The following is a 20737-nucleotide window of genomic DNA, read 5'->3' as shown; positions in this document are numbered from 1 at the left end:
TAACTGAGTAATAATTTTAAAATCTATATTTAATGGTCGACCAACAGCCAGAATCAAGAACAGCCTATTAAAAAAAGTAGAATCATAACATTTAAGAGTGTTAATGTTCAGACTATTGAAAGACTGTTGGTGCAAATGAAAAAAATATATATAATTAGTGTTTCAATAAATTAGTGAAGGGGGAAGAACCATGTGTGATATGTGATTTCCCCCTCAACCAGTTTTCACCACAAGGGGGTGCTACAAACCTTATCTACTGCTTTCAGTGCAGGTTACGTGCAATTAAACAGACCTGTGTTCAAATACTTGCATATTTAAGTATTTGTATTGTAAATACTTATTTTCTGTGTATTTTAGTATTTTCAAATAATGTGGCCGAATCAACTACAGTACTTCTAGGCCAAGTTGAAGTACTTTGAGACATACAATTAGAACCCACACATGCATACAAAATCATGTAAGTGCATGACTTTCTGAAAGGGAGGCTGCAGAGTTTAACAAAATACTTTTAAGCCAGTAGTTTTGAAAGTAGCGCTAGAGCCAAAAAGTGTCCTCAAATTGTGTACAACGTCACATGTTTTCAGGTCATTGTTCTCGAGCCATGCAGAGTGTGCAATAAGAGAGTAAAAACATTTTGTCTTTTCAAATCAGTAGACTAAATGACAATCATTTGCAAAATGAAGCAAGAGATTTTGTTTGCTGGCCAGGGCCTAATTGCCTTCCATTGTATGAATGTGATTATGTACATTTATACAATGGAAAAGTTATACTTTTTATGTTTGCATCAAATACCCTACTGCTTGGAAGTTGTGTATTGATTATACAGTGCCTTCAGAAAGTATCGTTCACTTATCAAATCCACTTAAATCAGTGTAGATGAAGGGGAGGACACAGGTTGAAGAAGGATTTAAAAGGGTGAATGGGCAAGACAAAAGATTTGTGCCTTTGAACGGGGTATGGTAGTAGGTGCCTAGTGGTTAGAGCGTTGGGACAGTAACGGAAAGGTTGCTGGATCGAATCCCAGAGTTGACAAGGTACAAATCTGTCGTTCTGCCCCTGAACAAGGCCGTTAACCCACTGTTCCCCGGTAGGCTGTCATATTAAAATAAACATTTGTTTTGAACTGACTTGCCGAGTTAAATATATATTTTTTTAAAGGTGCCAGACGCACTGGTTTGTGTCGAGAACTGGAACGCTGCAGGGTTTTTCACACAAGTTTCCTGTGTCTATCAAAAATGGTCCACCACCCAAAGGACATGCAGCCAACTTGACACAACTGTGAGAAGCATTGGAGTCAACGTGGGCCAGCATCACTGTGGAATGCTTTTAACACTTTGTAGAGTCCATGCGCTGACTAATTGAGGCTACTCTGAGAGTAAAAGGGGGTGCAACGCAATATTAGGAAGGACTCAACATTGAGATGTAGAGTCCAAAATTGAAGGTTCAATAACTTTAAGTATAGCATGCTCATAAACAATTTTTAAAAAATGAGATTGAGAAGTGTCAGTTCCTCCAGCAGTATAAAGGTTAAACCCTTGAGGCCATTTCCGAGATCCAGATTAAGTCCACTTCATGCTCAATGGAGATTTTACATTTTAAAATATTTTTCAGTTTCACATAACTGAAATGCATTAGGTCAGTAACTTTTATGATAAACCTTAAATCATCTCACAGCTACACTAACACAACACTCGTATAATCTACCTGGGGTATTGAAATCTGGGCCTAGGTTTGTGCACAGATTGTTATTTGGAGATTTAGAAAATGGGAAAAGAAACCATGGAGGGTGAAGAGAAAATAACCCTAAACTTTGGCATAATTTAAAATAAAAAAAATGGATGTACCAATCCCAGATTGCACCTTTTTAAAGCCTTAACATTTTGATGGTGTTTTATTTGCATAAATAATATGCTATGTTGACGGAATTTTTAAGATTCCGTTAGGCCACATTTTATACGACAGTCCATCATTACTTTCAGACATGAAGGTCAGTCAATACGAAACATTTCAAGAACTTTTTGAAAGTTTCTTCAAGTGCAGTCGCAAAAATCATGAAGCGCTATGATGAAACTGGGTCTCATGAGGACCGCCACAGGAAAGGAAGACCCAGACTTACCTCTGCTGCAGAGGATAAGTTCATTAGAGTTAACTGCACATCAGATTGCAGCCCAAATAAATGCTTCACAGTAGGGATGGGCGATATGGCCAAAATCTCATATCCCGATATAGTTCATTTCATATAAAGGTACATATTGATACATCACATTTTCTGTAAATTCAATTAATAAATAGTTTAAATAAAATGACCACATGTAAAGGCCTATTTCTTACATTTTGAATTATACTCAACAAATAAAATGTACATACTCGTATTTGATTATTTCTCATTTTATGTAGAACCTTTGCAAATGTTCAATTAAGCATGTATCAAAATATTAATGTATAAAATCTAAAAATTCAATGGAAAACACTTAAACTATAGTTGCAAACCAAATTTAGGCCTAAAATATAAATATATATAGATATATACAAAAGAAATTAGGGGGGTCTTGCCTGTTTTGCGAGTTATTTTGGCATTTGAAATTTTGCTTTGCTGGTGAGAGTGTCTGATTTATTTAGAATTCAAGACACACTTAACCAGCATGTCTACCACAGCATTCTGCAGCGATACGCCATACCGTCTTCTTTGTGCTTAGTGGTACTATAATTTGTTCTTCAAAAGGACAATAACCCAACACGCATCCAGGCTGTGTAAGGGCTATTTGACCAAGAAGGGGAGTGGAGCATTGGCTAATCCATAAGGAATGACCAAGTACTCGTAGTGGCCAGACATTGTGCTAAATGCCGTTCAGATTGTAGGCACTCCGCCAGGTCCAGTCCAGTGAAAAACCGGGCTCCACGGAGCTGTTCGATGGCGGCCGGGAGAGGGTAGCGGTACTTGGTGGTGATGAAATTGAGACATCTGTAGTTTATGCACGGACGTAGACCTCCCTCTTTGACCACGAGGAAGAGGTGGTGGGGCAGATGAAACCCTGTTGGAGATCCTCCTGGATGTACTCTTCCATAGCCTTGGTTTCAGCCACCGACTGGGTAGACGCGGCTGCGCGGAGCAGTAGTTTCTGCTAGCAGGTTGATGGCACAGTCCCAGGGGTGATGAAGAGGGAAACATGTGGCGCGGGTCTTGGAGAAAACCTCTCAGAGATCCTGGTAAACATCTGCGATGTCGGCCTGGAGGGCAACCACAGGACTCTCAACTGACGTGGAACCACCGGGTAAGGGAAAGCAGGTCTTCCGACATCAGGGTCCCCAGGCAGTGATCTCCATCCTTGATTAGGAGATTGTGGGATCCCAGTGGTCAACTATCTAGTGTTTGAACTTGTTAATGAAATTTCCTGCGGCACCGGAGTCCACTAGAGCTACAGAAACAACACATGAGGGACAGCCAGCCAGTGAAATTTAAACCAGAAAGGGTTTGGTGGAAAGTGATGATGGAATACTCACGCCTACCATGGGAAATGGATGATCACGGTGCCGTCCCTCAGCCCTCGTGGACCCCTGGTTGGGACGCACTGGACACTGTTGAAGCTGGTGCCCCTCCTGACCGCAATAGGGACAGAACCCCAGCCATCTCCGACAGCATCGCTCTGCCACGGTGAGGTGTGTGGACCCTACCTCCTTGGGTTCAGGCTTTGTCTCAGGAAGGCCAAAGGAGGAGAGCGAGATGCGATGGAGGTGCCGACGCTCCCGAAGAACATTATCCAGATGGATGGCCATCGTGATGAGTGCTTCCAATGAGGTTGTCTCGACACACCAGCTCCGTCTGGATCTCTTCGTGCTGTCCTCTTCTAAATAGGGTGCGGAGTGCCTGCTCATTTCATCTGCTGGAGGCTGTCATAGTCCGGGAGGTGAGTGCGTACTCTGCAGCGGTCTGGGCACAGGTACCGCATTCATCTGTACAAACGATAGTATGCAAGTATAAACGCCATGGGACCACACAGACGTCATACCGCTCAGGAAGGAGAAGTGCTCTGTCTCCTAGAGATGAATGTACTTTGGTGCGAAAAGTGCAAACCAATCCCAGAACAACAGCAAAGGACCTTGTGAAGATGCTGGAGGAAACAGGTACAAAAGTATCTCTATCCACAGTAAAACGAGTCCTACATCGACATAACCTGAAAGGCCGCTCAGCAAGGAAGAAGCCACTGCTCCAAAACCGCCATAAAAAACTGTTTGCAACTGCACATGGGGACAAAGATCGTACTTTTTGGTGGAATGGCCTCTTGTCTGATGAATCAAAAATATGACTGTTTGGACATAATGACCATTGTTATGTTTGGAGGAAAAAGGGGGATGCTTGCAAGCCGAAGAACACCATCCCAACCGTGAAGCTTGGGGTGGCAGCATCATGTTGTGGGGGTGCTTTGCTGCAAGAGGGGCTGGTGCACTTCACAAAATATATGGCATCATGAGGCAGGAAAATAATGTGGATATATTGAAGCAACATCTCAAGAGATTAGACAGGAAGATAAAGCTTGGTCGCAAATGGGTCTTCCAAATGGACAATGACCCCAAGCATACTTCCATAGTTGTGGCAAAATGGCTTAAAGACAACAGTCAAGGTATTGGAGTGGCCATAACCAAAGCCCTGACCTCAATCCCATAGAAAATGTGAGAGCAGAACTGAAAAAGCATGTGCAAGCAAGGAGGCCTACAAACCTGTCTTAGTTGCACCAGCTCGGTCAGGAGGAACAGGCCAAAATTCACCAAAATTGTGGGAAGCTTGTGGAAGGCTACCCAAAACGTTTGACCCAAGTTAAGCATTTTAAAGGCAAAGCTACCAAATTCTAATTAAGTGTATGTAAACTTCTGACCCACTGGGAAAGTGATTAAAGAAATAAAAGCTGAAATAAATAATTCCCTCTACTATCTTTCTGATATTGCACATTCTTAAAATAAAGTGGTGATCCTAACTGACCTAAAACAGGGATTTTTTTTTTTACCAGGATTAAATGTCAGGAATTGTGAAAAACTGAGTTGAAATGTTTTTGGCTAAGGTGTATGTAAACTTCCGACTTCAACTGTAGGTTTGTTCCCCACTTGCATCTGTGACCTTTGTAGTTTTAACCATGAACTAATCCACTGTGCCACAGTTAACATCCTCATGCTTTTTACATTCACCAGTCCTCTTCATTTCATGTCAAGTTTAGATGTTTCGACTTCCGTGCAAATGTACAGTACCAGTCAAAAGTTTGGACACCTACTCATTCAAGGGTTATTCTTTATTTTTACTATTTTCTACATTGTGGAATAATAGTGAAGATATCAAAACTATGAAATAACACACATGGAATCATGTAGTAACCAAAAAAGTGTTAAACAAATCCAAATATATTGTATAATTGAGGTTGTTCAAAGTAGCCACCCGTTGCCTTGATGACAGCTTTGTACACGCTTGGCATTCTCTCAACCAGCATGTGGAGATTCCCACAGTGGTACCCACCGTGAAGCATGGAGGAGGAGGTGGTGTGGGGGGTGCTTTGCTGGTGACACTCTCTGTGATTTATTTAAACTTCAAGCCACACTGAACCAGCATGGCTTCCAAAGCATTCTGCAGCAATACGCCATCTCATATGGTTCGGGCTTAGTGGGACGATCATCACTATCACGACCCAACACACCTCCAGGCTGCTTAATGGCTATTTGACCAAGAAGGAGAGTGATGGAGTGCTGCATCAGATGACATGGCCTTCCAATCACCAAATCCAAACCCAATTGATGAGTTGGACTGCAGAGTGAAGGAAAAGCAGCCAACAAGTGCTCAGCATATGTGGGAACTCCTTCAAGACTGTTGGAAAAGCATTCCAGGTGATACTGGTTGAGAGAATGCCAAGAGTGTACAAAGCTGTCATCAAGGCAAAGGATGGCTACTTTGAAGAATATAACATATATTTTGATTTGTTTAACACTTTTTGGTAACTTTTTTGGTTATTCTACAATGTAGAAAATAGTTAATGATGTCCAAAGTTTTGATTGGTACTGTATATTAACATGAATTTATTGCTTGCCAGATTTTGGTGACATGTCAATAGATATATGAAAATATCTACTAAGACATAGCAGTGAGACTTGAAATTCTTATCCTTTTTGTATAGATCCGTGCTTTTACACCTGCATTGTTTGCTGTTTGGGGTTTTAGGCTGGGTTTCTGTACAGCACTTTGAGATATCAGCTGATGTACGAAGGGCTATATAAATAAATTTGATTTGATTTGAGATCCAACTCCATCCTGGTGGTGCAGTGTGCTAAGTACAGGGCTGGGAAGTAGCAGATCACGTAATCGATCAAGTAAAATCTCATTGATGACCTTCCTCAAGAAAGATGTAACTAAGTTTGGGCAATAGCCTAATAAAATATTATGATGTAAGTGAACTGAGCAAAAAAAGGACCATGTCTTTCAAATTTCGTAAAAATCCAAATAACTTCACAGATCTACATTATAAAGGTTAAAAAAAATGTCTTCCATGCTTGTTCAATGAACCATAAACAATTAATGAACATGCACCCGTGGTACAGTCGTTAAAACACTAACGGCTTACAGACAGTAGGCAATTAAGGTCAAAGTTATAAAAGGCTAGGACACTAAAGAGGCCTTTCTACTGACTCTGAAAACACCAAGAAAGACGCCCATGGTCCCTGCTCATCTGCGTGAACATGCCTTAGGCATGCTGCAAAGGAGGCATGAGGACTGCATATGTGGCCAATAAATTGCGATGTCTGTACTGTGAGACACCTAAGACGGCGCTACAGGGAGACAGGAAGGATAGCTGATTGTCCCTGCAGTGGCAAACCACGTGTAACAACACCTGCACAGGATCGGTACATCCGAACATCATACCTGCGGGACAGGTACAGGATGGCAACAACAACTCCCAGAGTTACACCAGGAACGCACAATCACACCATCAGTGCTCAGACTGTCCGCAATAGGCTGAAAGGCTGGACTGAGGGCTTGTAGGCCTGTTGTAAGGCAGGTCCTCACCAGACATCACCGGCAACAACGTCGCCTATGGGCACAAAATCGCTGGACCAGGCAGGACTGGCAAAAAGTGCTTTTCACTGAATAATCGCGTTTTTTTTCTCACCAGGGGTGATGGTCGGATTCGCGGTTATCGTCGAAGGAATGAGCGTTACACCGAGTCCTGTACTCTGGAGCGGGATCGGTTTGGAGGTGGAGGGTCCGTAATGGTCTGGGGTGGTGTGTCACAGCATCATCGGACTGAGCTTGTTGTCATTGCAGGCAATCTCAATGCTGAGCGTTACAGGGAAGACATCCTCCTCCCTCATGTGGTACCCTTCCTGCAGGCTCATCCTGACATGACCCTCCAGCATGACAATGCCACCAGCCATACTGCTCGCTCCGTGTGTGATTTCCTGCAAGGCAGGAATGTCAGTGTTCTGCCATGGCCAGTGAAGAGGCCGGATCTCAATCCCATTGCGCACGTCTGGAACCTGTTGGATCGGAGGGCGAGGGCTAGGGCCACCCCCCCAGAAATTGTCCGGGAACTTGCAGGTGCCTTGGCGGAAGAGGGGTAACATCTCACAGCAAGAACTGGCAAATCTGGTGCAGTCCATGAGGAGGAGGTACACTGCAATACTTAATGCAGCTGGTGGCCACATCAGAGACTGACTGTTACTTGATTTTGACCCCCCCCCCTTTGTTCAGGGACACAATATTCAATTTCTGTTAGTCACATGTCTGTGGAACTTGTTCAGTTTGTCTCAGTTGTTGAATCTGGTTATGTTCATACAAATATTTACGCATGTTAAGTTTGCTGAAAATAAACGCAGTTGACAGTGAGAGGATGTTTCTTTTTTGATGAGTTTAGATTAAATTGCCATATGTAGGCTATGCTTGTAAATTAAGTAACTTCCTATAATGTTACACTATACATCAATATTAACAGGACATTGCAGTAATGTTTTCAGAACCACTTCCATTATCAATACTGTATGTTCTTAGAACATTATTGGTAACGGCATAACATTAAAGAATAACTTATTGGGGTGTCCCTTGATGGAGCGTTTTTTTTCGGTCTTAAGAATGGCAGATTTGCTACAATATGTTGGGCAGCATCCATAGACATAATGGGAGGTTCCAATATTGTTTTCTTATAACCACTCATTGTATTCTGGCAATATCTGAAGTATATTGAGGGAACATTTTTGGAACAGTCAGAACATCGCTCTAACTTTGAGAGTATTATAGGTATGTTCTGTGCTTGTTGTTATAGGTGTCTTGCATGACATCTCCATAAGCAGAACATTCCAGTAATGTTTTCTCATAACCAATTTCATTGAATCTAGGCATGATCGCTGAAGTATGTTTAGGGAACGTTTTTTTTACGTCATGTCCTAACATCACACTATAACTTTGAGAGTATTGTGGGAATATTCCCTGCTGGTTGGTAAGGGTGTTTTGAATATCATCTCCATCAGCAAAACACTCCAATGATTTCTCAGAACCACTTCTATATCTCCCACTTTTTGTTGCGGAAATTATGTTTTAACAACATCACTGGAACATTGTGTTATAACATTCCATGGTTACCTAATAATACACTTAGGGGAATGTTCTGTGGTTATATATGAATGTTCCAAGGATTGCCTATTTAATGTCAAATGTTTTCTTAGTGAAAAAGAAAAAAGGTGTTATCAAAAACATTATTGGGATGTTAGGGTTTGATCTAACTAGAAATGAATGGGAATGTTAGCTAATGTCCTGGGAATGTTCCCGGCTTGCTGGGTAGCTATCTGCGTCCGCATTGTGTCCGTCTCTGTCATGTTATTTTTCAAGAGCACAATTCCCGCTCACATTTAAGCCCTGAATACTGAAATTCTTGATTTGTTGCGAGGATTTTCGGTCTATAGAGCACCCCTCTCCCCTTTTGAAAATGTCCCAAAAAATCTACCATGTTACCCAGACCTAGTGCTGTTCCCTAGACTACCCCACTTATGGATGTAGCTAGTCTGCTGTTTATAACCATACGGTAACCTATAGTCTGTTATACAGTTTGGCCACATATACAGGAACTACTAATAACCATACAGTATAGCTTGTTAATAATCGTGTGTGTGTGTGTGTGTGTGTGTGTGTGTGTGTGAGAGAGAGAGAGGCTGATTCTGTGCTTGTCAGCAGCCATAAAGGCTACGTGCTGCCCTGCCTGACCCCCGCAGAGTGTGCAGGGTCATTTGAATAGGCCTTTAGAAAACTCTGGTTTGGTGTGGTGGCTGCTGACTCAGGGAGCTACAGTGCGCCTCCCCAGTGCACGCAGGCCAAGTCCAGTGTCTATAGAGTATAGAGAGCATGTCCGGATCCTAGTGCACACCAACCGCTCCGTACACCCCAAAAAATCAACACCTCGAGGTTTAGAGAAGGCAAAATAACTAAAAAAGGAGCGAGACAAGAGGAGCAACGTATTTCAGATGCAGAGTGGCGTGGCGCTTAATGAGGAACCCAGGTAAGGGACCCCTCCCACCCCCACAGTGCCACAGAGGCAGGGCTCTTTGCCCACTCTCGGACCACTGCTAGGCTTTCTGGCACCATGAGGTAGGGGGTGGGGGGCTATGGAAAAGTTCTGGATCACATGTGGGGTATAGTATGGCCTGTTTGGCCATTTCTGTGTCTGCGTGCATGTGAGCGTGCATGTGCGCATGCGTCTGAGTATGGGGTTCCATTGTTGCAGTTCTTGGGTAACCTGATGACTAGGCTCTTCTAGAACACATGCTGATATTGTGAGCCCAATGGGCTACTGTGGCCTACCTATCTGGATGGGTCCTTTAAAGAATGGAAATATGACAGGTCTGTGAGAATTGTCACTCGGGAAGATTTACTCTGTCGGGGACATACTTTGATTCACTTATGACTTCTTAATACCCGAGCTAGCTGAACATGTTGTAACTTTATAATTCACCTGCCAGTGGATTACTTCAACAGATTTGGCCATGACATTAATGCCTCATTTGAAAATGTACGTGCTCAATGGTCTCTGAGTAAGTGGTTCAAGGATGTTTTTGATTCTCATTAATTCTGTGTGTTTGGATGACTTTTTGTCAGCAGAATGTTTTGAAAAATGTTCGCTTGTCTAATGTTGAAGTAATCAAAGGAGTTGTGTCAAGTTAGCCTTTTCTCAAGGAAGCAGGGCATTCTCTGGATTACCTACTTCCCCAGAAATAGCCTGGAGTAAGAATACCGTTTTTACGGATGTCTCGCTCTTATATCAAGGTCTGATATTTTTAAATCCTTGGTTTTATGTTGAATACAGTGAGGGTCAATAATGTATATATTTTTTCAGTAGTGTGTCATGTCTAATGATGATAAAGTGGCATGTATTTTCTTTAAGAATGCCCTGTGTGTATGTGGGTACTGTTTGAAGGTGTACTGTTCTATCTAGTGCTTAAAACCTTTTTTAAGATTCACCCTTTGAAAGTGATGCCAAATTCTCTTTGCAAAGGAATTTTGTTGAGTTGTTTACCAGAGGTTATAGACGTAGGCCTGTCCAAACAAGTTGGTCTGTTGGTGCCAGTAATACAAACCATAAGTCAGTCACTATATAATACATTTGATGTAACTTTACCTGAAACATTTATCCTGGCACCAATGGATACCTATATGTGTCGTCTTTGTCATCACTAGCAGGCTTCCACTGGTTACGTGAGCCCTGCACCTTGAGGCTGCTGCCCTATATACATAGACTTGGAATCACTGGCAACTTCAATCATGTTTAAATAATGTTTTACATACTGCTTTACTCATGTGTATATACCGTATTCTATTCTACTGTATTTCCGTCAATGCCACTCCGACATTGAGCAATTCCATCATTTGACTTTTAAATTTGTGCGTATTGTTATATACAGTTGAAGCTAGGAACACAAGCATTTTGCTACACCCGCAATAACATCTGCTGAAGGTGTATTTACATTTTTTTTTACCTTCTATTTAACTAGGCAAGCACCAAGTGTTAATTAGGGAGCCCCGAGTGTGACCAATAAAATTTGATTGAATTAACCTCTTTTTTTTTTTTTTTTTTTTTTTTTTCTCTCTGTCCCTATGGCTCAGTAAGAAGAATAAGGATGGCAAGACGCGGGAGCAGGACTACTCTTCTGAAAGCCATTACAGAATCGTTTCACCAACATTCCAGTATAAGATGAGCCACCAGCGAGTGGGCAAGTGCATCATAATCAACAACAAGAACTTTGACGAAAAGACTGGTATGGCATCACCTTTTATGTTGACTTGGATACATGGTTGTCTAACACTTTTATACTAATATATTTATGTAACGCAGTTACTCTTTATAAGATTGTTAATTTCCACTCAGGGCTCCAGACTACGACCATTTAGTCGCATTTTGCTTTGCTGAATTGGTCACACCAGTGCAAGCCCCACATTCTACCTGGTTACCTCAATCAGAACATTCCATTTTTTGGTCAAACATTAAGGTGCATTAACGTCATGATTCCTGTAATGAAATGCCACTGTGCCTGTTTCACTGGGGCCGGCTGCTGTAATGCGGGAGCCTCGCACATTCTCTCTCTTCCCCCCTCGTGCACCCTGAAAAATGCATTCTGATTGTGTAACATTTGCGGGAAAAAACGCTACTTTGGAAGTTAACTACCTGATAAAGAGAGGAGGATTTCAGCTTTCTGAACCCCTATTTTGGACAGTAAAATATATACATTTTTAAATACAGGATTGTCAACTCAATTCATGACAATCACTGGATTAGGTTGAATATCAATATTTCTTGAGTCATACATTGCTGATTGGACATAGTATTCAATAAATAAGTTGTTACATCTAACATCTCAGTATTCTATGACACATCTTGAAAGACTTTTTAATTACTTTATAAGGTGATTACTCTTATTGTTTATATTGCGTGACGCTGCAATTTTGTTTATTTTTGGGTGCGACCAAATTATGGGCTCGTGCCACCAGTGCCAATAGGGGAAAATGTTAGTCTGGAGCCCTGCCTTTTTGATATAGCTTGATTTTAGTGGCCTATTGTATAACACTGTGTAAGCTATACTCTGTACATGTAGAGTACGGTGAATGCTGTTCATATTGTCTGTCAGGGATGAATGTACGCAATGGCACGGATCGAGACGCAGGCGAACTGTTTAAGTGCTTTAAGAGCCTGGGCTTCGACGTCTGCATCTACAACGACCAGACGTGTGAGAAGATGGAGCGTCTTCTCCGAGAGGGTGAGTACATATTGTCTGTAGGCCTGACATCCGTATCTATTCTAGGGGCGACTTCAGTGAGAGTACCCTGTCTCACTGTCACCCCCCTACAGTTCCAGTGCATACATTTTCAAACAGGGCACCAACACCATCACATTCTCTTTTAGTGCTGTTTAGCGCTGACCCAATTCAGTCGATTGGCTGTTGGTCGAGATTTCTTTAGACAAGCAGTAGGGGGGAAAATGATTTATAATACTGGTATACAAGACACCACTCAGACAGGCGCGAATCAGAGAGGACTGATCCATTTGTGGAGTCCATGGGGATGGCACAGTCCATCAGACTAAAACATGTGCTCCTGAAATGATATATGGTTATGTTATGTAAGAACAGTGGTGCAACACTAATGTGACATTATTTTATAACAAATGCGCTTTCTCCCGCGTTGGACAGTGGTCGGTTCTGAAACGCATCAGTGCGCTGTTGAAATGGCGCCTTTTCCTGGACCATGTTGCTATGTGCATAATAGCCAAGTTAACCAGGGGAGGCAGCAGTGGAGTTAGGAGATGAGAAAACAGCCCGTGCCTTAATTGTCTTTGGAAAGTGAGGAGAGAGGAAACCCCAACATAATTAGGTCTATAATCAACAGCCTAACGGTTAAATGTGCCTGGCTTTATACATCATCCATAGACAGTTGCAGTCGGAAGTTTGCATACACTTGGGTTGGAGTCATTAAAACTCGTTTTTCAACCACTCCACATCTCTTGTTAACAAACTATAGTTTTGGCAAGTCGGTTAGGACATCTACTTTGTGCATGACAAGTAATTTTTCCATCAATTGTTTACAGACAGATTATTTCACTTATAATTTCACTGTATCACAATTCCAGTGGGTCAGAAGTTTACATACACTAAGTTGACTGTGCCTTTAATTAAACAGCTTGGACAATTCCAGAAAATTATGTCATGGCTTTAGAAGTTTCTGATAGGCTAATTGACATCATTTGAGTCAATTGGAGGTGGACCTGTGGATGTATTTCAAGGCCTACCTTCAAACTCGGTGCCTCTTTGCTTGACGACATGGGAAAATCAAAAGCCAAGACCTCAGAAAAAAAATTGTAGACCTCCATACGTCTGGTTCATCCTTGAGAGCATTGTCCAAATGCCTGAAGGTACCACTACCATTTGTACAAACAATAGTACGCAAGTATAAACACCATGGGACCACGCAGCCGTCATACCGCTCAGGAAGGAGACGCATTCTGTCTCCTAGAGATGAACGTACTATGGTGCGAAAAGTGCAAATCGATCCCAGAACAAAAGCAAAGGACCTTGTGAAGATGCTGGAGGAAACAAGTACAAAAGTATCTCTATCCACAGTAAAAACGAGTCCTATATCGACATGACCTGAAAGTCCGCTCAGCAAGGAAGAAGCCACTGCTCCAAAACCGCCATAAAAAAAGCCAGACTACGGTTCGCCACTGCACATGGGGACAAAGATTGTAGTTTTTGTCCTCTGGTCTGATGAAAACAAAAATTTGACTGTTTGGCCATAATGACCATCATTATGTTTGGAGGAAAAAGAGGGAGGCTTGCAAGCCAAAGAACACCATCCCAACTGTGAAGCACTTCCAAAGTTGTGGAAAAATGGCTTAAGGACAACAAAGTCAAGGTATTGGAGTGGCCATCACAAAACACTGACCTCAATCGTATTGCACATTTGTGGGCAGAACTGAAAAGCTTGTGTGAGCAAGGAGGCCTACAAACCTGACTCGGTTACACCAGCTCTGTCAGGAGGAATGGGCCAAAATTCATCCAACTTATTGTGGGAAGCTTGTGGAAGGCTACCCAAAACATTTGACCCAAGTTAAACAATTTAAAGGCAATGCTACCAAATGCTAATTGAGTGTATGTTAACTTCTGACCCACTGGGAATGTGATGAAAGAAGTAAAATCCTAAAACAGGGAATTTTTACTAGGATTAAATGTCAGGATTTGTGATACACCTTAGCCAAATACATTTAAACTCAGTTTATGTAAACTTCTGACTTTAACTGTGCATCTACAGAAATAAGACAGATCTTGCTTATGTTGCCTGTTTTAGTATTTGTTTAATAGCCTACTGAGTCCTTGAGCAACAAGTCTAATGTAACCACATTTCAGATAAACAATTTCACAAATTCAGCTGTTTTTAATATTTGTTATGCTGTAATAAAGTCTAGTTTTTTCCCCTCTGGTGTTGCTTAGAATTGATTTAGTGTTTACACTGTTCCAAATGGGTATTTATTATTATTATTATAATAATAATAATAACCCTCCTTGATCATCTCCTTATTTTATGATGATGACATTACTTATTATAATATATTATAGTGATTTATTATAATGACCATCAGGAGGCCTAAGAGCGCATCCTGTTTAATCCTGTCTTAATACTGGAATTAACTTAGGCCTATATCAATCAATCATTTACGAGTCATTCATGATTTGAAATGCAATCAAGCATTTTAGTTTTAAAATAAAATAACAAAGCGACCTATTGAATAATTAGCGTAAACAATAAATAGGCCTAAACCGTTCCATTTCAGAATTTGCATACACGACTGAATGCGACTACAAACAGTCTTTGCTGTGCTAAAGGTTTTACAAAAAAAAAACGTTACAACAGACTCTGGTACACTTATTTATTTTGTGTTTAATTGATAAATGATATTGTAACCTAACAGCACCTGTATGACAAGCACTCAGCGCTGGCTCCTTACTTTATTTTTCTTGATCTCCAGTATTTTCCACAACGAGCCACATTTACACCCCTTTTAACGCCTGAGCAACCAGTAAACATTCCCCCGTTTTGAGTTTATTTATCATGTCTGCATCCGTTTTGCTGTCACGTGTTACGTGTTCAGAGTTTATAACCAATTTATTGATGTGATTATGATAGGCTATAGGTCAGGCCCTATTGGTCACGTGCATGCGATGTGTACACCTGTCACGTAAAGAGAGCAAGGGTTGAGGGAATAGGGAATGTATTTGTTTAAATTAGGGATTTCGGTAACAACTTTTCAGTCCGAAAGGCTGTAACTATGTTGCAGCTTCAGCAACATGGGATACACACTGATGTTCTGTGGTGATCGCTACAGCAGGGAGGAGAGAGAGACAATGGGTTCTAAGTCAGTCACTATTTTTAGACAATATTTTTTTTTAACCACAGTGCTTTTTAACACAGCGCTGCAAATCTAAGCCTGACACAATCAAATCAATTCGCGGTCGGACTCCCTCTAGTCATTTGTGTCTTAATTATGTAATCAAACAGTTTGCTTAAAGCATTAGCTTTTTTTTTTAAACACAAAGGATGGAACGATATGGAAAGACACATTTCAAAATGTGGGCCAGTCGATTGGTTGAAAGAACAGTCGATTCTTGATTGAGGTGACGATAAATAGGAAACTGGGAATGGCAATGCATTTAAAATGTTTATTTAACCCTACAAGTGTGTGTGTGTGTGTGTGTGTGTCCTAGCCTCAGAGGAGGACCACAGCGACAGCTCCTGCTTTGCTTGCATCCTGCTGAGTCACGGTGAGGAGGGTATGATCTATGGCACTGACGGAGCCATGCCCATCAAGAGCATGACCTCACTCTTCAGGGGTGACATGTGCAAGAGTCTAGTGGGCAAGCCCAAACTCTTCTTCATCCAGGTGAGGGCCAAAGCCAACACTGGGCTGGGCAGCTTCACAAAGCCCAGGCTTTTGTTCGAGCTAGGCTTGATTAAAGCATTTATTGTTGAGCTTAGCTTCTTAAACTTAGAAGAGGTAGATGATTAATCATGGTTAAATATTGTCAGTTGGCACCTGGTTCGAACCAGAATGTGAAAGGTTGTCTAACCCTAGAATAGAAGATGCTGATTTTCTTTTTCATTTGTTTTGAGATTTTAGAATTTATTTGAGGTGAAGATTATTAGGTCATAGGGCAAACTAGTTTACCCAATGTCTGTAAGTGAGCTGTGCAGTGTTTTGAAATAAAAGGACTTAATTTATATAATATAATTTATATAATAATTTATGGTGTTCCACAAGGCTGAATTACAGGACCTCTTATTTTTAGAAATGTATATATATTATGGTTATCCCATTTATATGCAAGGTGACTGTTGTTTTTCTTGATGGACAGATTACTAACTATACAGCCATATTTGTAGAACTTAATAAGACATATTGCCCTTTTTACTAGGTCCTAGAAAAGATATTCCTGATTTCAACTTTCATTTGATTCACCAGGCTTGTCGAGGTTCTGAGTTCGATGATGGCATACAGACTGATTCCGGGCCCCCCAATGATACCCTGGAAACGGATGCAAATCCCAGGCACAAGATTCCTGTCGAGGCAGATTTCCTTTTTGCCTACTCCACCGTGCCAGGTAACCCACAGCATTCTTGTACATTTCCAGCTAAACTAGTTCGCCCGCTCCTAAATGTTCCTTGCACCGATAGTCTGACAGAAATCCCACAGCCACCATCTCTACCTCACACCCTGGTTGTTCCAATCAACCATGGTAGCTGGTAACGCACATCCACTATCCAGTTGTTTTCATAGTGTTTGTTACTGTGTGAGAGAATCTGTCTGTGCACTTGTAAAGTGTGTGAGCCTGTGTGCGCGCATCGGTGCCAATTGGAGAGAGTGACGCAACTACTCTTCCAGGGTACTATTCGTGGAGGAACCCTGGGCGCGGCTCCTGGTTTGTCCAGGCACTCTGCAACGTCCTCAATGAGTTTGGTAAGCAGCTGGAGATCATGCAGATCCTCACACGTGTCAACTACATGGTAGCCACCAGCTTCGAGTCCTGGTCCGAGGACCCACGTTTCAGCGAGAAGAAGCAGATCCCCTGCGTGGTCTCCATGCTGACCAAGGAGCTGTATTTTAACTGACCGCCATTGACCACAGACTGACGAGACTAACCGAGCGGTCTCAAAATTCAGGGTTGATCCAGGTCCAGCAGGATGCTGCGCGGTTTGGGAGAGAATGCCGTTTTGCACGTGTAGCGTAGCTGGGCACAAAACAAGCTCTCCAAATAAATTTCTACAGTGGCACGCTGCGTTCATGTGTTGGTGGTGATACTTGCCTCTTCAGGTTATTCCTAGGAATAATGATGTCACATTTGATCTGGTTTTTGTCAACAGGCTGTGTGAAATATCCATGTTATTTTACTGACCCGGAAAATTTGCTGCCAGTTTTGTAGGGTTGTTAAAAGGTTAGAGATCAGTTATATCTGAAATCTGTAATATCTGAAAATGTTCTTGTTTATTTTCCAGCTTGTCCAAATTTGGACATGCGTACAAGCATTTGATTTATTGGCCAAGATCCCAGCTAACATTATTTATGCCTCAGGGCATTTATTTTTAGTTTTGGAGGGAAGGGGGCATTTCTTGACATGAAGTAGATTTCTAGAGACATTGGCCATGTCCGAAAACTGGCTTGCCTACTACTCAAGCTGCATACTGTGGTACTGATAGTACTACATACTATTTAGAATGCACTGTTCAGTAAAAATAAATGCAGTAAGCTACACATATCAGCATACTAGGTTCATCCTACTAAGAATGCCTCATCTAATGAGCAATTGCGTTGAAGTCCTGCCATTATCAGCTGTTGTCAGACACGTGGGTCTCGAAAGACTGTTCTCTTACTAAGGTGTGTGCAGCAAATTCTGCTAGATGAAAAGCTGAAATAAGTATGACATCTTGGCATTTTAAAGCGTACTAAAGTTCACATAATATAAAACTAAACATTTTTCGCAATACTCAACATGCCTTCTATTTAGAATGCAAGTATGGGTAATTGGACACTGCCACTGTGTTTATGAAACACCGTACCTGAACGTTGTTTGGGGATTATTTGCTGACGTTATACAACCACACGGAAACCAGATCTAACATTCCCTGTAAGGATCCTAGTTGGTTGGGAGAGCCAAGTCTCATTAAATGTGTAAGGACATCAGACTATTAGAGGGGACTTGCTTATCGGAGCAGCATAATAGTTGTCTAAGAATGTAGGCTACACGGGTCAGTTTAAAAGCACCTTACCTTATGAAAGATTGCGGCGATATGCTGAATTTCAACTGAATCAGGAGGGTAGCGGCTGGAAAATGTACAATTTCAATTTTTGGCTATTTGTCTTAATGTTTTTATAATATCATTAATCCTAAAAAGGGATTAGGTCTCACTCAAAGAGCAATCACTTGTCATATGATCCCATGTAACAGAGGTAACAAAGTCAAGTACGAATAATTTAACTATTCATACCAATAATGCACTCCCAGCAGTGACTGTTAAAGATTACATTTTACTGTCATCCTCAGGTTTCTTTGTGTGAGATTTATTTTTTGTGGATTTTGAGTTTCACTGGCACAATTGTCAGGAAAGAGTGCTAATCTGTTGCATAAAAAAAAAAAGCGTTGTGTTTTTTGGTCAAGGGCACAGGAAATGTTCCATCATACCACAAGCAAGGAGGATTTGAGATTTTGCCAGTTTATATGTACACACATTAATTCATTAGGTTGAAGATGATGAAGCTTGTCAGTAAACTTTATCCACTGGAGTCAATGTATTTACAGTGAGTATACAAAACGTTAAGAACACCTGCTCTTCCCACGACATAGACTGACCAGGTGAAAGCTATGATCCCTTACTGATTAGTTAAATCCACTTCAATCAGTATATATGAAGGGGAGGAGACTGGCTAAAGAAGAATTTGTAAGCCTTGAGACATAGATTGTGCATGTGTTCCATTGAGAGGGTGAATGGGCAAGACTAAAGATTTAAGCACCTTTAAACGGGATATGGTATTAGGTGCCTTTGCACCGGTTTGTGTGAAGAACTGCAACGCTTCTGTTTTTTTTTTACAAGAATGGTCCACCACGCAAAGGACATCCAGCCAACTTGACACAACTGTGGGAAGCATTGGAGTCAACATGGGCCAGTATCCCTGTGGAACGCTTTCCACACCTTGTAGAGTCCATGCCCCAATAAACTGTTCTGAGGGCAACTCAGTATTAGTAAGGTGTTCCTAATGTTTGGTATACCCAGTATACATTATCAATATATGGCTTGTTATCAATGTCTTCTTATCAATGGCCAAGGATAATTTAACTTGTCTTTTGAAAGACCCCTTTATGTTGGCCGACAAATTCACTCATTTCGTTGCTTGTAAAATGATGTATGCCTGAATTTGTTTGTCAAAATGGAGGAATTCCATGTGATAAGTGAACTGAATCTGGTCTCAAAGCACAAATGACCACATTGTTTCACTGTATATCAGTGTGGTAAATTGTCAGTTATTACCACGGTTAAAGACACCTTGCATTGTCCTTCAATTAAAAAATCTAATTCATTAACATTTTACATACGTGAAATGTATGAAAGTTTATACAACTGAAACACAAAACGTTTGTTAAATGTTATTCTCATGACAATTGATAAATGGTTTGAGTGTCCCATAGTCACATACATTTGATCATTAATACCTTCAATTGACAGCACTTTGGTGGCCTTCAAAAGCACACATACATATTTAAGGTCGTCATGGCATATCCACTGCATGTTTGTCCCAAAGTCAGAAATCAGTCTTTTCTTTTTTTTTTACCTGATTACACAATATTTCTATGAACCACAGTAGTGAACAGTATGCTGGCGACCGAGTAGACATTTTACACATACCTGTCAATCACACAGATGGCACTCATGAATCCTCTCGACACATGAATCTCTTATCAGTGATGTAGTGCCCATTCTGTATTGAAAGGAGTGTTAGCTCCACTTGTTTTGGAATGGAATTTAAGGGAAAAATCATATTTTTAGAAGTAATATTTTTTAAATGCTTTCTGGTGTTAAATGCTATTGTCCTCATATATTATAAAAGATTTGGAAAAACGAATATATAGTATAGGGAGACGAATCCCCCCCCACCCAAAAAATGTTTTTATTGTGAATTTACTAAATATTGCCATACTCTGCAGCCCCCTTTGAATCTGGGGCAATACAATGTTTAAATTACTTCACATCAAATGAATGCCTATGTTAACACACTTTTATTGTATTAAACATGAAGATTCTATTGTGAAATGAGTAGTGTGGTTATTTTTGTCATTTTGTGTCATATAACGTCGTATAATCATGCTAATCCTGGATTTACAATCTATCAATTCAGTTCTATTGAAAACTTTCAGAGATGCCTAAGGGCCTGCACACCACCAAGTCCGAAGGGCGTAAAAACAATCGTTTCACCATTAGGTGGGTGTTTCAAGCTCTGGGAAATGTATTTAGGCTAGTCAGCCTGATCTGCTACAGCTAGGTGAGTGTATTGTTTTGCTACTAGAAAAGTAACCCTAACAAACCACAGGAATAGATTTTTTTCTTTACACACACAACTAGAATTGTCATATCACTGGCGATCAGGAGTACCTTTTTGGATACAAAATTAGGCCCATCCCTCTTGACATG

The 20737-nt window shown here is 41.1% G+C and overlaps 1 protein-coding gene across 5 annotated transcripts in view; it reads left to right on the top strand.

The window, feature by feature from the left end:
* Positions 1 to 20359, top strand: part of casp7 (caspase 7, apoptosis-related cysteine peptidase) — a 36874-nt gene extending 16515 nt beyond the window's left edge. For 4 of the 5 annotated variants that reach the window (XM_035734839.2, XM_035734836.2, XM_035734835.2 and 1 more), the window contains exons 3-7: positions 11120 to 11271; positions 12139 to 12267; positions 15766 to 15941; positions 16521 to 16659; positions 16941 to 20359. In XM_035734839.2, the coding sequence (XP_035590732.1) occupies positions 11120 to 11271; positions 12139 to 12267; positions 15766 to 15941; positions 16521 to 16659; positions 16941 to 17167 (823 nt within the window). In that variant the 3' untranslated portion in view covers positions 17168 to 20359. Of the gene's footprint in view, positions 1 to 9890; positions 10051 to 11119; positions 11272 to 12138; positions 12268 to 15765; positions 15942 to 16520; positions 16660 to 16940 lie in introns of those variants that run through there. The other variant, XM_035734840.2, reaches the window with a different exon arrangement.
* Positions 20360 to 20737: the final 378 nt, after the last annotated feature.

The sequence above is a fragment of the Oncorhynchus keta genome, chromosome 24, assembly GCF_023373465.1.
Source record: "Oncorhynchus keta strain PuntledgeMale-10-30-2019 chromosome 24, Oket_V2, whole genome shotgun sequence".
NCBI lineage: Eukaryota > Metazoa > Chordata > Actinopteri > Salmoniformes > Salmonidae > Oncorhynchus > Oncorhynchus keta.
Note: the sequence above shows the minus strand (reverse complement) of the source record. Positions and strands in the feature narration are given on the sequence as shown.